The sequence below is a fragment of the Camelina sativa genome, chromosome 5 (genome assembly GCF_030686135.1).
Source record: "Camelina sativa cultivar CO46 ecotype springtype chromosome 5, ASM3068613v1".
In the NCBI taxonomy this organism is placed as follows: Eukaryota; Viridiplantae; Streptophyta; class Magnoliopsida; order Brassicales; family Brassicaceae; genus Camelina; species Camelina sativa.
Window position 1 is genome coordinate 26,340,358 of NC_141884.1, and position 12,874 is coordinate 26,353,231.

The 12,874-nt window shown below is 40.5% G+C and overlaps 1 protein-coding gene across 1 annotated transcript; it reads right to left on the reverse strand.

The window, feature by feature from the left end:
• Positions 1–9,256: 9,256 nt before the first annotated feature.
• Positions 9,257–10,899, reverse strand: LOC147944398 (tubulin alpha-1 chain-like). The gene is made up of 3 exons (XM_087450780.1): positions 10,432–10,899; positions 9,847–10,337; positions 9,257–9,762 (listed from the first exon to the last, which is right to left on the reverse strand). Exons 1-3 carry the CDS (start codon positions 10,660–10,662, stop codon positions 9,447–9,449), a joined length of 1,038 nt encoding a protein of 345 aa, XP_087306906.1. The 5' UTR covers positions 10,663–10,899; the 3' UTR covers positions 9,257–9,446.
• Positions 10,900–12,874: the final 1,975 nt, after the last annotated feature.

Consider the following 12,874-nt stretch of genomic DNA (forward strand, 5'->3'; position numbering starts at 1 on the left):
TGAGTCTATTCCCTTCAGTTCTTTTTGAAAATGTCTTCAAGGATCACCAGGAAGTCTCAACAAACCGCTGCAAGCTCCATGGAACGTCGTGATGCTAGCCTTGAATCAAGAGGAGGAGCTGGAAGAACCACTCGACGACCCACTCGATCAAGCACTCGACCGAGTGGCGGTTCGAGTAGCCGGTCGAGCCAGATGTCGTGTCCAAGGAGTGAGTCAGTTGAGGAAGATCCTGAGAGGACCGAAAGTGAGGAAGAAAGCGAGCCAACTCTCAATGAGTTCATGAGGAGACACAAGGCCAAAGGGAAGAGGCCAGAAGTTGAGGTTGAAAAAGAGGAGAGTGAAAATGAGAGTGAGGAAGAAAGTGAAGAAGAAGAGTTAGAGGATGATGGAGAAGCAGAATTTTGTGGGTTGTCAAAGAGGCAGCCTTATGATGCTTTCATGAGAATGGAGTTCCTGGGGACTAGATATCCACACAAGGAGACCATGGAGAAGCTAGCCATTGATGAAGATGTGGAGTATCTCTTTGAGAAGAGCAACTTAACCAAGTTCATGGGGCTTTGCATGGAGGGATACAATGAAGAAAGTTGTGAGTTTCTAGCCACTGTCAAGCTGACTACATATTCATGGAAGGATGCTGAGTTTGGAGCTAGTCACATTGCCAAATCAGAGGAAAGGAGCTCAAGTACCCGAGAACAACAATTTTCGAGGCACTCGACCGGGTCACTCGAGCACCCACTCGACCGAGCACCTCAAATGCACTCGGCTGAGTTCCAGCCCAGATCACCCTATGGCTTCCCACCTCCAGCTGCTTATCCAGGTTATCCAAGTTACCCTCCCATCCTACCTCAATACTTCATGGATCCAGCTCTCTACCAGCAGTTTTCCCAGCAGCAAGGACAAGTTTTTGGCACACGCGGTCCAGCTCGACCCCCCCCCCCCCACTCGACACGCACTCGACCGAGTCTCGGTCGATTGCCATCGTTGAGCTGCCCCAATCTCCACCTCCAAGTCACCAACAAGCCCCCACATACTCCTTTGACAGCATGCAAATGGATGTGGACAACTTCTTCCACAATCTATAAGGTACCACTATCACCTTCACTTGTAAATATCATTGCATTTCATATTATGTTTAGTTTTTTTTAGTCTTGAATCCTTAATCAAATTTCTTTCACACAAGGGACTGTGTGATATAAGCTTGGGGGAGGGTTTGAGATAGCATTTGCCATTGTGTTTTGTGTTCTTATTTCAAATTTTTAGCATCAACAAATTTTGCATAAGCATCTAAGGCATAGAAAAACCATAAAAATTTGAAATTTTTTGAAAAAATCTTTATAAAAAAAAGAGTGTTCATGTAGTTTGCATTGCATATTAGGATCTTGTTTAGCATGTTTCATGTAGGATTGTATGATAATTGCATTAGGGATCTATGATGAGTTTGCCTTGTTAGCTTGTTTATTCACTAGACTAGGATCAATGCCCAAGTTAATAATACTTTGATGCTAGTTGAGTAGTTAGAAGCATAAGATTGAACCAAACCTTGAATTCTTGCATTGCATTTGGTCTAAATTGAAGCATGTTGTGATTTGAAACCATTTCCTACTTATAAGAACCTAATATTGACTTTCAATTATCAATGTGTGCATTGCTTTAAACTCATGGATACAATATACATACTTGGATCATCTTTCTCCTTTTTACCACTCTTGTTGATCCAAGTAGCTGATTTCTTCATTAAGAATCAGTTCCCCTACCCCTAAACCAACCCTTCTTTCAAGCCATGTTTATTCTTGTGTGTGTGAGGCCTATTTTTGGGATTGAGCTTGGTAGAAAGTGTTAGGTTTGAATTGACAAGAGTAAAGCCTTGTGTAGTTCTAGTTTGCATTTTTCAAACTAGATAGGACTAGGTGGTTCACTTGTTGGGTTTGGGACTTGGTTGTTATGAAAAGAAAAGAAAGAAAAGAGAAAGAAAAAAGGGTAGAGTCTTTAAGAGGAGATTGTGTTTAAGCAAAGTCTAGTGAAAGGATAGGAAGTAAAAAAATGTTGTTGAGAATGGTTCTAGCTAAAGAAAAGAAAAGAAAGAAAAAAAAAGTCTAGCAAAAAGCTTGTATGTCTTAAGAATAGGAAGAAAAGAGAACCATAGCAAATAAGTAAGAATCCCCCATCCCACTAGAAAGATCAAATAAGAAACCTCTCATAAGACTTGAAAACCAAAAGAGAAAAGGGTGAAAGAGAAAAGAAGAAGTTAAAGGGTAGCACTAGGATCATTTGAGTTTAGATTGCTAGGATAAACACTTTGGGTGCCTTTGGGTAGACAAGGTTTTATTCTTGTATGTGTCTAGGTGTTCTTACCTTTAGCATTCTTCTAAAGCTCAATCCATTTTCATGAGAGAACCTTGATATTGATAAGCCCCACTCTAAAGAGAGACCATCATTGTCTCAAGGCCTTTATCTCCAAGCCAAATCAGTTTAAGCATTGCATAGAATTGATTCATGTTCTTGATTAATGAATGTTAAAGGAAATGGTTGATTTGAATGCATGTGGATGTCTTAGGCTCAAATCAATAAAGGTTGTGATATGCTTGTCTAAAATCTTTAAGTACAGCTCATTCAACTTGCATCATAGTACTAATAACTTGGACATTGATTCTAGATGGTCTATTTGCAAGCTTTAGGAGCTGAGATCCCCCTTTCAAACCTCACCTACCTTCTTATGTCTTGCTTATTTTCTTTAGGGCAAGCAAAGACTAAGTTTGGGGGTGTTGATGTTCATATATTTTACCTTGTTTTCCCTTAGTATATTCACATCTTTTGCATCTTTTGTTATCCATTTTGACCATTATTGCATAGGTTTAGGACCAATCATGCATTAGAGTTTAGTTGCATTGCATTTGCATCTTTTCATGCATAAACATGTGATTTTGGAGCTTAAGGAGCATGGAAGCAATGCTGAGGAGAAGTGAAGCAATCATGAAGGAAAAACAAGAGAGTTAAGGCTGAAGAACCAAGGTTCGGAGTCTCACTCGACTGCACACTCGACCAGACACTCGACCGTGTGCTGAGGAGGACTCGACCGAGTGGAGAATACACGAGAGAAGCCAACTCGACCGAGCACAGGGTCGAGTTGAGCGAGCCGTTGACTATTTTGTCTTTTAGTATTTTTAGGGCTTCCACCTCCTCTCCTATATAAAGCCTTGTATCTGCAGCCACCAAAAGAGTCCAGCTTTTTAGATATTCTCTAGACCTAGTATTTTCCCTTTTGGGAACTATTCATTTTGCACTTTTATTTTTAGATCTTGTACTTTCTTGAGATAAAAAGACTAGATTCTTGTATTTTGTTGATTTCATAACTTTCAGAATATTAAGAATTCGAGTTTTATTTCTTCTTCAATATTGTAGATCTCTGTTTTATCTTTCTAGTGATGCAAGTTTCATTATTTTCTGGGTTTTTGACTTTGTTCATCATGTGTTCTTGTGAGTAGTTCTCTAGGATCTTGAGGATGGGTTAGGCTGTATTGATCTTGTACTATGTTTGATTTGGTCAAGCTTGATTGTTGTAGATCTCTTCTAGGCTAGATGTTCTTAATGCTGATCCTATATCTGAGAAGGTAGGGTTTGATTTCAAGCATCTTAGCATCACACCAATGTTTAAGATCTAGAGCTTACCATTAGGCTTGCTAGATCTAGAGCTTACCATTAGGCTTGCTACGAGATTAGAGGTCTTGTTTGGTATGAGACATATTGCTTAATGCCTGCTTGTGTCGATTCTTTACTACGTGAGAACAAGTCTAGAAATGCATAGGTTTGATTGTTTCTTGCCATGAGAGTGGATTAAACTTGTCTTAGAAATATATGTCTAGAGATTAGCTCAAGTTGTTTGAGGTTTGTTGACCAAGTTAGATAACCACAATGGTTAGTTCAGCCCATGAATCTCTCCTCAAGGCCTTTTTTGTTTATTGATTTCTTAGTCTTAATCCTGTTGCTTGCTTGTTGTTTGATTCGTTTTTGCATTGCTCTATTTTTATTGTGTTGCTCTGTTTTTACGTTTAGTCCAGCTCGACCCTGCACTCGATCTACACTCGATCGAGTGCTTGCTCGAGTTCATCCCCAGAACTTGTGTTTATGATTTGTGTTTGTCCTGTTTCATTTGAGCTGCATTTCTGTTGCATCCATTTAGCTTTCTGTTCATTATTTGCCTTGCATTAGTTCATTTCTTGCATTACAGTAGTTTCTATTTCTGTACTAGCTTCATAACTGCTATAATCATTCTGTTCCCTTTACATTTAGCATCTAATTCTTGTAGTTTTACTTTCTGCACTTTACATTTTCATCATAGGATTGTTAGTGACAAACATCCTTTATATTTGGCTTGACTTAGTCTCATATGCATGTCTTAATTGTTCACAAACACTCATTTAGGATTGACACCTCTTATAGTGCAATTGCATAAGGATAATTGAAACACCTTACCATCCATTCATTCATATCTCACCATCAGATTCACCATTGCATACATCATCTCATCCACCACCAAATAATCTTGTTTCAGACACTTAGAAAACAGAGAACGTAAAAGCTTAAGCTTCCCTTAACCCTAGTCTCTCTTGAGAATAAGGTTAATGCTTGGAAGTTGATTCTTATTGATGTTGTAGAGATCTTTATATAGATCTCTATAAACCGACATAAGCAAAGACTAAAAGGAAAACTATCAAAACCTTACATATCATAAAAAGGAAACATTAAAACAAAGCCTTGGTCGTAATGGCCTTTCTTCTTTGATACGTGAGTCCATACTTCGTATCATTACTCCCCTCTAAAGCTTCCCCGCATCCTCCTATGTTGCAACGTCCTCTGCATCAGCCGTCCATTTGACCAAAAGCTGTCTCTGTCCGCCGCGTATACAAGCCTTAAGGAGCCCCACTGGTTGAGGTGGCACTGAACGGCCATGTAAAACAGGCGGTAGAACTGGTGTATCGGTTGGCGGTTGTCCTTTGTGATCCTTGAGTAGAGAGACATGGAACACATCGTGAATTTTTGAGCCATCCGGAAGTTTTAATCGATATGACACAGTCCCAATACGAGCCACTATCTCGAATGGACCATAAAACCTTGGAGAGAGCTTTGTGAAGGCCTTCTTAGCCACAGATAGCTGGCGATACGGTTGTAGCTTGAGCCACACCCAATCTCCAACACTGAACTCAACAAACAGATGTTGTAGATCATAAACAAGCTTCATACGATTTGGAGCTTCCATTAAACGTTCCCTAGCGAGTGCCAAAAACTCATCACGCTGTCCTAAGGCGACGTCCACAGCCTCCACTTGAGTGCTTCCGCCAGTATAATCTAACAACCTAGGAGGATCTCTCCCATAGACTAGACGAAATGGTGTTGCCTTAAGACCAGTGTGAAAGGACGTATTATAGCAGTACTCAACCCATGGAAGCCACTCTAGCCATTGTCGGGGTGTATCTCCATTTAAACATCTTAAGTACATTTCCAATGTTCGATTCACCACCCCGGTCTGACCATCGGACTGGGGATGGTAGGTAGTTGTAAAACATAAATTTGTGCCCATCAATTTGAACAATTCGTGCCAAAACAAACTCCAAAATACCAGATCACAGTCAGTAACAATGGTCTCTGGGATACCGTGTAAGCGGACAATATCACGGAAGAAAACATGGGAGACATATCCTGCTGTATATGGGTGACTCGATGCAATGAAATGGGCATATTTCGAAAAGCGATCTACCACCACCAAAATCACCATTTTCCCAGAAACCTTAGGAAGAGCCTCAACGAAATCCATTGAGATATCTGACCAAACCTGAGTCGGAACTGGAAGTGGTTGTAGCAGCCCACTCGGTTTCAATGTCTCCCATTTATTTTGTTGACAAACTTGACAACCTCGAACAAACTCCTAAACTGTCTTCTTCCACCCTTTCCAGTAGAAATCTCGCCGTATTCTATCCATAGTTTTTTGTACTCCTTCGTGGCCAACATTATGAAATCATGAAACCACCTCACCTACCAATTCGGAGCCAGAAGAGAGATACACTCGACCCTTATAGAATATTAACCCATCCTTAACCACCCAATCCTTTGTCAGTTCTCCACAGATAACCTTATCCCGCAATGTAGCGAGCTTGGCATCCCTCTCTATTTCACCCCGCAGTCGTCCAAAAATACTCGTGTCAGGTCCTTTAAGTGCATACATCTCACATTGACCTGCATGGTCCTCCTCATCACGTCGAGATAAGGCATCGGCTGCCTTGTTGTGTTTTCCATCCCGAAACTCCACCCCAAAATCGAATCCAAGTAGCTTACTAATCCAATGGATCTGCGGAGACGTAGAAAGGCGTTGTTCCAACAAAAATTTTAAACAGTAATGGTCTGTGCGAATCAAGAATCGACGGCCCCATAAGTAAGACCTCCAATGAATCACCACTTTAGCTAAACCAATGAGTTCTCTTTCGTATGCTGCAAGTTTATGGTGACGAGCTGCTAATTGCCGACTAAAACATGCAATAGGGTGATCTCGTTGATGAATAACTGCTCCAAAGCCACTGCCCGAAGCATCACACTCCACAACAAACTCTTGTGAAAAATCCGGCAAGGCTAAAATAGGAGCTTCAGACAAGGCATTTTTTAAAAGATGAGGGTAGCGATACGGTCGAACTGCGATAGGGTTGGCTCCTTGAATCAGCCGAATACGATGATCACAAGCTCGTTGAGGTGGCAATTATGTTGGTTTATCGAATAACTCCTCAAACTCCACTAACAACTTGCCCAGTAATTCAGAAGAAATTTGCATCATCATTGCTTTCATTGTTAAGCGGCGAACTGATTTGTGTTTAGTGATAGGAACTACAGTCTTCTCCCCTGTAATAAAAATTTCCTCCCCATTATTGAACCAGTCCTCAAGTGTATCATTCTGGATGGAGTTTAAATTAGAATTGTGGTCCTTCCTTTCCTCAGCCTCTCCATGCCATTTGATCAAAGTATCTGCATGAGTAAACTCAATAGTATGTGCTGGACCATCTCATATCACACGTCCTAAGGCATTCAACCAGCGAATACCGAGAACGACATCAAACCCACTCAACGGAATCGCAAAACAGTCTGCCGTGAACTTGTGTCCTTGTACCATCATTGGAAGATCCTTGCACAACCCGTCGATTACACACTTGCCACCATCGGCGAGAGATACGAACCTTCCCGGCCGCCGTCGTATTGGTATTCCCAACTTCTCCGCTACACTACTCTGAATAAAATTGTGAGTAATCCCTGTGTCCAACAATGTCCATCCTGTTCCAGTTGCAATGTCTGCTTTCACTTGCAAAGTGCTCTCGGTTTGTTCTCCTTTCATAGCATTAAGGGAGAGATTGATGTCCTCATCGTCAAAGGGCTCATCATCCATATTCTCTCCCTCCAAGAGGGGTCTAATATAGAACAAAACTGCCTTATAAGCATGACCAGGGCCATACAAGTCATCACAGTTAAAACAAAGTCCCTTAGCTCTTCTTTCAGCCATCTCAGGTTTTGTTAACTTTTTCCAAACTGTTTATTGTGAATTTTGTTTCTGCACCGCTGGTCCCATATGAGAAGCCTCTCCACCTTTTACCACTTGAGTTCCTCGATAACCGGTTGAGGTTGGGTTTGAATAGCATGTGGTTGGGGCTGTGTGTCCGCCAAAAGTACAAACTCTTCTGTCATTCTCGATTTTATACTCATTGTCCCTTGCATATTCCATAGCTTCAAATATTGTCTCGGGTCTCAAATACTCCACTTCTTTTCTCAAGGAATCAGTTAAACCCACACAGAACTGCCATAGGTGCTGATCCCCTATTAGCTTTGTTTGCCTTACCAAACATTCCTCAAACTGCTCACAATACTCGTCTATCGTTCTTGTGTGTCATAGGTTACTTAGCTCACCCATAGGATTTACTGCATCTGCTCTGCCAAATCTACTTTTGCAGATTTTTTTGAACTCTGCCCAACCCAATCGATGCTTAATTAACCTTCGCAAATTGGTATACCAATGATGTGCTTTATCAGACAACACAAAAGTTGCTTAACGCACTCTCGCATCATCGTTGTAGATACCTTGATCCTCAAAATAGTCTTCACACTTCTGCAGCCATTCAACAGCATTCGTTGACCCATCATATACTGGAAATTCCATCTTAGATGGTGGAACTACGATTCTCTCAGCTTCCCTGCCGTCACTCTCTCTTCCTGCAGCTCCACCTTTCCAAACAACCTCCTTGTGCACCCTCACGTCCCCCTTCATGTGAGTGGATCGCTCTTCTTGTGGAAGTTCCCCAATTGGCCTCATCGACCATTCTCCACCACCATCTTGCAATTGGTGACCATGTTCTCTTCCCAAAGAGCGTTCTGCCCAAGGTCCACTAGAAGAAGTGCCTTTACCATCTCCTCCGTTGGTGTTGTTATTTTTTCCTGATTAAGAAACTGATGCTGTGTCTTTTTCAGCCTCCTCTGCTTCCACTCCCACCTACGAGGCCACAAAAAGAATTTTTTCCAAGACTTCTTGCTTATCGGCTCTCATAACTTCTCTGATCTGGGTTTGCTCTTCACGAACCTCCTCCATCCTTGATTTATTCTGCTCTCGCTCCTCCTGCTGGTCCGCTTGTATGGACTCAAGTGCAGCTTGGTGTACGTTTGAAGTCTGTCACACCCAGGTCAGCTTGCGTACGTCCGGACGATTTAGTCAAGTCTTCGAGCATCTTCTTAACTTTCTCGAATTGTGATGTGGTCATCGCCCCTTCTCCCGTTGAATCAGTCTGCTCTGATACCAAGATGTTATGAGCCTGTAGCTTTGCTGCAGACCTAGTAACTGGAACCGTCGTAAGTTGCTTAAAGACACTTAGAAAACAAAGAACGTAAAAGCTTAAACTTCCCTTAACCCTAGTCTCTCTTGAGAATAAGGTTAATGCTTGGAAGTTGATTCTTATTGATGTTGTAGAGATCTTTATATAGATCTCTATAAACCGACATAAGCAAAGACTAAAAGGAAAACTATCAAAACCTTACATATCATAAAAAGGAAACATTAAAACTAAGCCTTGGCCGTAATGGCCTTTCTTCTTTGATACGTGAGTCCATACTTCGTATCACAATCTTTGAATGTAAGATTCAATTTTGATGAGGTGTAGACATGGATTTGTTTACTATGTACATTTTCTGACAAGCATCTTTACAATAGATAGAGCATAAAGACATTTGACATGTCAAATTAGACCACAAAAGAATCCGTGAAACTTTGTATTAACATGCACCATTGATGCAATCCATCATTATCACACAAATGATAAATTAAAGAAGACCCATAAACATCACAAAATAACTATAGAGATCACATTCACATAGACATAATTGATGTACGTCACAAGAAAGAAACAATGGCTAATCACTCATGTGTCTTTCTAATAATCACCACCTTCTTCGTCGTCATCCTCTGCTCCTTCTGCACCAACTTCCTGATAATCTTTCTCGAGGGCAGCAAGATCCTCACGGGCCTCCGAGAATTCTCTATCTTCCAAACCTTCTCTTACGTACCAATGGACAAAGGCTCTTTTTGAATAGATGAGATCAAACTTGTGGTCTATGCGAGAGAAAACTTCCGCCACTGCAGTATTGTTGCTGATCATGCAAACCGCTCGTTGAACTTTCGCAAGGTCACCACCTGGAACAACTGAAGGCGGCTGGTAGTTTATTCCGCACTTGAATCGAGTTGGACACCTAAATTTTAATATGTCCAAATATCTGTAAAGGTGTAATAGAAGAAGATTTAAGAGGTAAAGAAACACTAGTCTGAGCTCTTACCGGTCAACAAACTGAATTGTGCGCTTGGTTTTGATGGTAGCTACGGTTGTATTGACATCCTTAGGCACAACATCACCACGATACATCAAACAGCAAGCCATGTACTTCCCATGCCTTGGGTCACATTTGGCCACCATGGAAGTCGTGATCTCAAGGACTGAGAACTGCTCATGGTAGGCCTTTGCAGATGAAATAACAGGTGCATAAGAGGAGAGCATAAAGTGGATCCGAGGGTAAGGTACAAGGTTGGTCTGGAACTCCGTGATTTCCACATTGATGGCACCGTCAAACCATAGAGAGGTTGTAAGAGAAGAGATGGTTTGGGAGATCAAGCGGTTCAGATTTGTGTATGTAGGCATCTCAATGTCTAAAGATCTCCTGCATATATCGTATATGGCTTCATTGTCCAACTGAACAACAACATCTGTGTGCTCGAGAAGAGAATGATTCGAAAGAACACTGTTGTATGGCTCCACAACTGCTGTAGAAACCTGAGACAAACAAAAAGAGTTTGAACGCGATATGTTCAGCCGTAAAACCCATATTTTGTTAAAAATCGAAAATGGAATTTTGTGGAAGTAGTACCTGAGGAGAAGGGTAGATGGTGAAACCGAGTTTAGATTTCTTTCCAAAATCTACGGACAGGCGTTCCAACAGTAAAGAACCTAAACCAGAACCTGTTCCACCCCCAACAGCATTAAACACCAAGAATCCTTGTAACCCTGTGCAATTGTCTGCCAATTTCCTCAGCCTTTCAATACAGGTGTCAACAATTTCCCTCCCAACTGCAATGATGGAACAAAATTTCAATACCATGATAATTAGCAGATGAACTAGTCATGGTCAAATATGTCGTGGTTTCTCGTCATAAGAAATACAAATGAAATGGTGAGCAAAATATAAGAGTATCTCCATCAAGGAATGTCATGAAAGTATCTTAAAACAAATTTTATTCTTAATTTTGAAAAAAAGTAAAATTAAGAACTTCTTAAGAAACTTTAATATTTCATAGGTCCATTAAAGGTTGTTAAATTTGAGGTTCTTAAAAATATTTTTGTTTGTAATTGTAAACTATTATGGTATTTTGTTTAAATTTATAACACATTTATACTTTTAGAAACTTAAAAATATTGCAATCAATAAAAGTTTAAACAAACATGGCATAAAAGCATTTTAAAAATAGATTACAAAATGATTAATTTTAATTTTGATTTGTGCCAAATTTTTTCCATATATGCTCAACCAAATCCGCTTTCAACCGATCATGTAGTTTTTTATCATGAACTTCATTTCGAATGGTCATCACATTTCCCATCATATTGGTGAGATTTGAAGGGATATCTGTAGAATGCGGACAATCAACTTGTGAAGTTCTGTTTGAGTCGTCTTGTGCAAATGAAGCCGTATCATACTGAGTATACCCATCACGTTCGTCTTCTACAATCATGTTGTGCAATATGATACATGCTTTCATTATGTTTCCAATTTTTACCTTATTCAACAAAAGAGCTGGGTTTTTGACTATGGCAAATCGAGCTTGCAAGACTCTAAAAGCACGCTCGAATAAGGATGCTTTCAAATATGTAGCAAATAAGGATGCTTTCGGATCTTGTGGAATTCGAATTTATTGGATAAAAGTAGCCCAGTCAGGATAAATACCATCGGTGAGATAGTAAGCCATATGATATTGTCGTCCGTTGACAATATATTTCACTCTGGGAGCTACACCATGTAATATGTCATCAAAAACTGGTGAGCGAGCGAGAATGTTGATATCGTTTAATGTACCTAGGGCTCCAAAAAATGCATGCCATATCCAGAAGTCTTGTGAAGCTACAGCCTCTAAAACAATTGTTGGCTTTCCAGATCCACGGGTATATTGACCTTTCCATGCAGTCGGGCAATTCTTCCACTCCCAATGCATACAATCAATGGAACCTATCATTCCAGGAAATCCGCGGTTCTCTCCAATATTGAGTAGTCGTTGAAGATCTTCTGTTGTGGGTCTGCGTAGGTACTCATATCCAAATAAATGAATGATTCCTTCAGTGAACTTTTCCAAACATAACAACGTAGTGCTTTCAGCAAGCCGGAGATATTCGTCAAATGAATCTCCTGCAGCACCATATGCCATCATACGAATGGCTGCTATACACTTTTGTATTGCAGAGAGACCAAGCCTTCCGTGACCATTTCTTCTTTGTTCAAAGTATGGAACTTCAGTTGAGAGTCGTTCAACGATCCGCATGAACAAGGGTTTGTTCATTCTGAAACGGCGACGAAAGATTTTAGGAGAATATGTTGCATCTTCACGGAAATAATCATCCCATAAGCGTTGGTGACCCTCTTCATGTTTTCTTTCAATGTGGACTCGTTTCTTCTTCTCGGGTGCAAACTGATTCATTGCATGATCAAAACGATTCTCGAATGCTTGATCAAAATAATTGTCCATTGCATGATCAAAATACTCATCCATCATTTCTTCAATGTTCTTAGAAGAAGATGCCATCTTCTCTACACCAACTAGCTTAGGATTTTCAGCATAATAAATTGCAATCCGTGACCAAAAACTACCAAATTTTTGATCGACAGCAACAATTGGATCCTTGCTAGTGTTAAGCCAAGCACCGATGAGGACCACATCTTCTGTGTGTGACCACTTCCTTCTACGCTCCTTTGATTTCTTTTCACCTACAGGGCCCTCCTCAGCATCCGAATGGGTTTGAAGAGTGTGGCTTTCTTGTTTACTAGTTAAGAGGTCCATAAAACCTAGATCTTCACTAAATGGGTCCATAGGCAAGTTTCTGGGTTGTGTTTAAAAGAGGACCGAGAATAAAGAAGGATTGATGGTCTGTTTAGGTGTGTAAAGGAGAAGAAAGGTATGTGTTTAGCGGTTTCCAAACACATAATATATAACTAGAGGTGAGATGTAAGTGTATTTGGTTTTTAAATGTGACATAACAAGCAATTAATGACAACTACCAAACATTGAGTATAACCTAACACTAGACAATAAGTTTTTAACTGT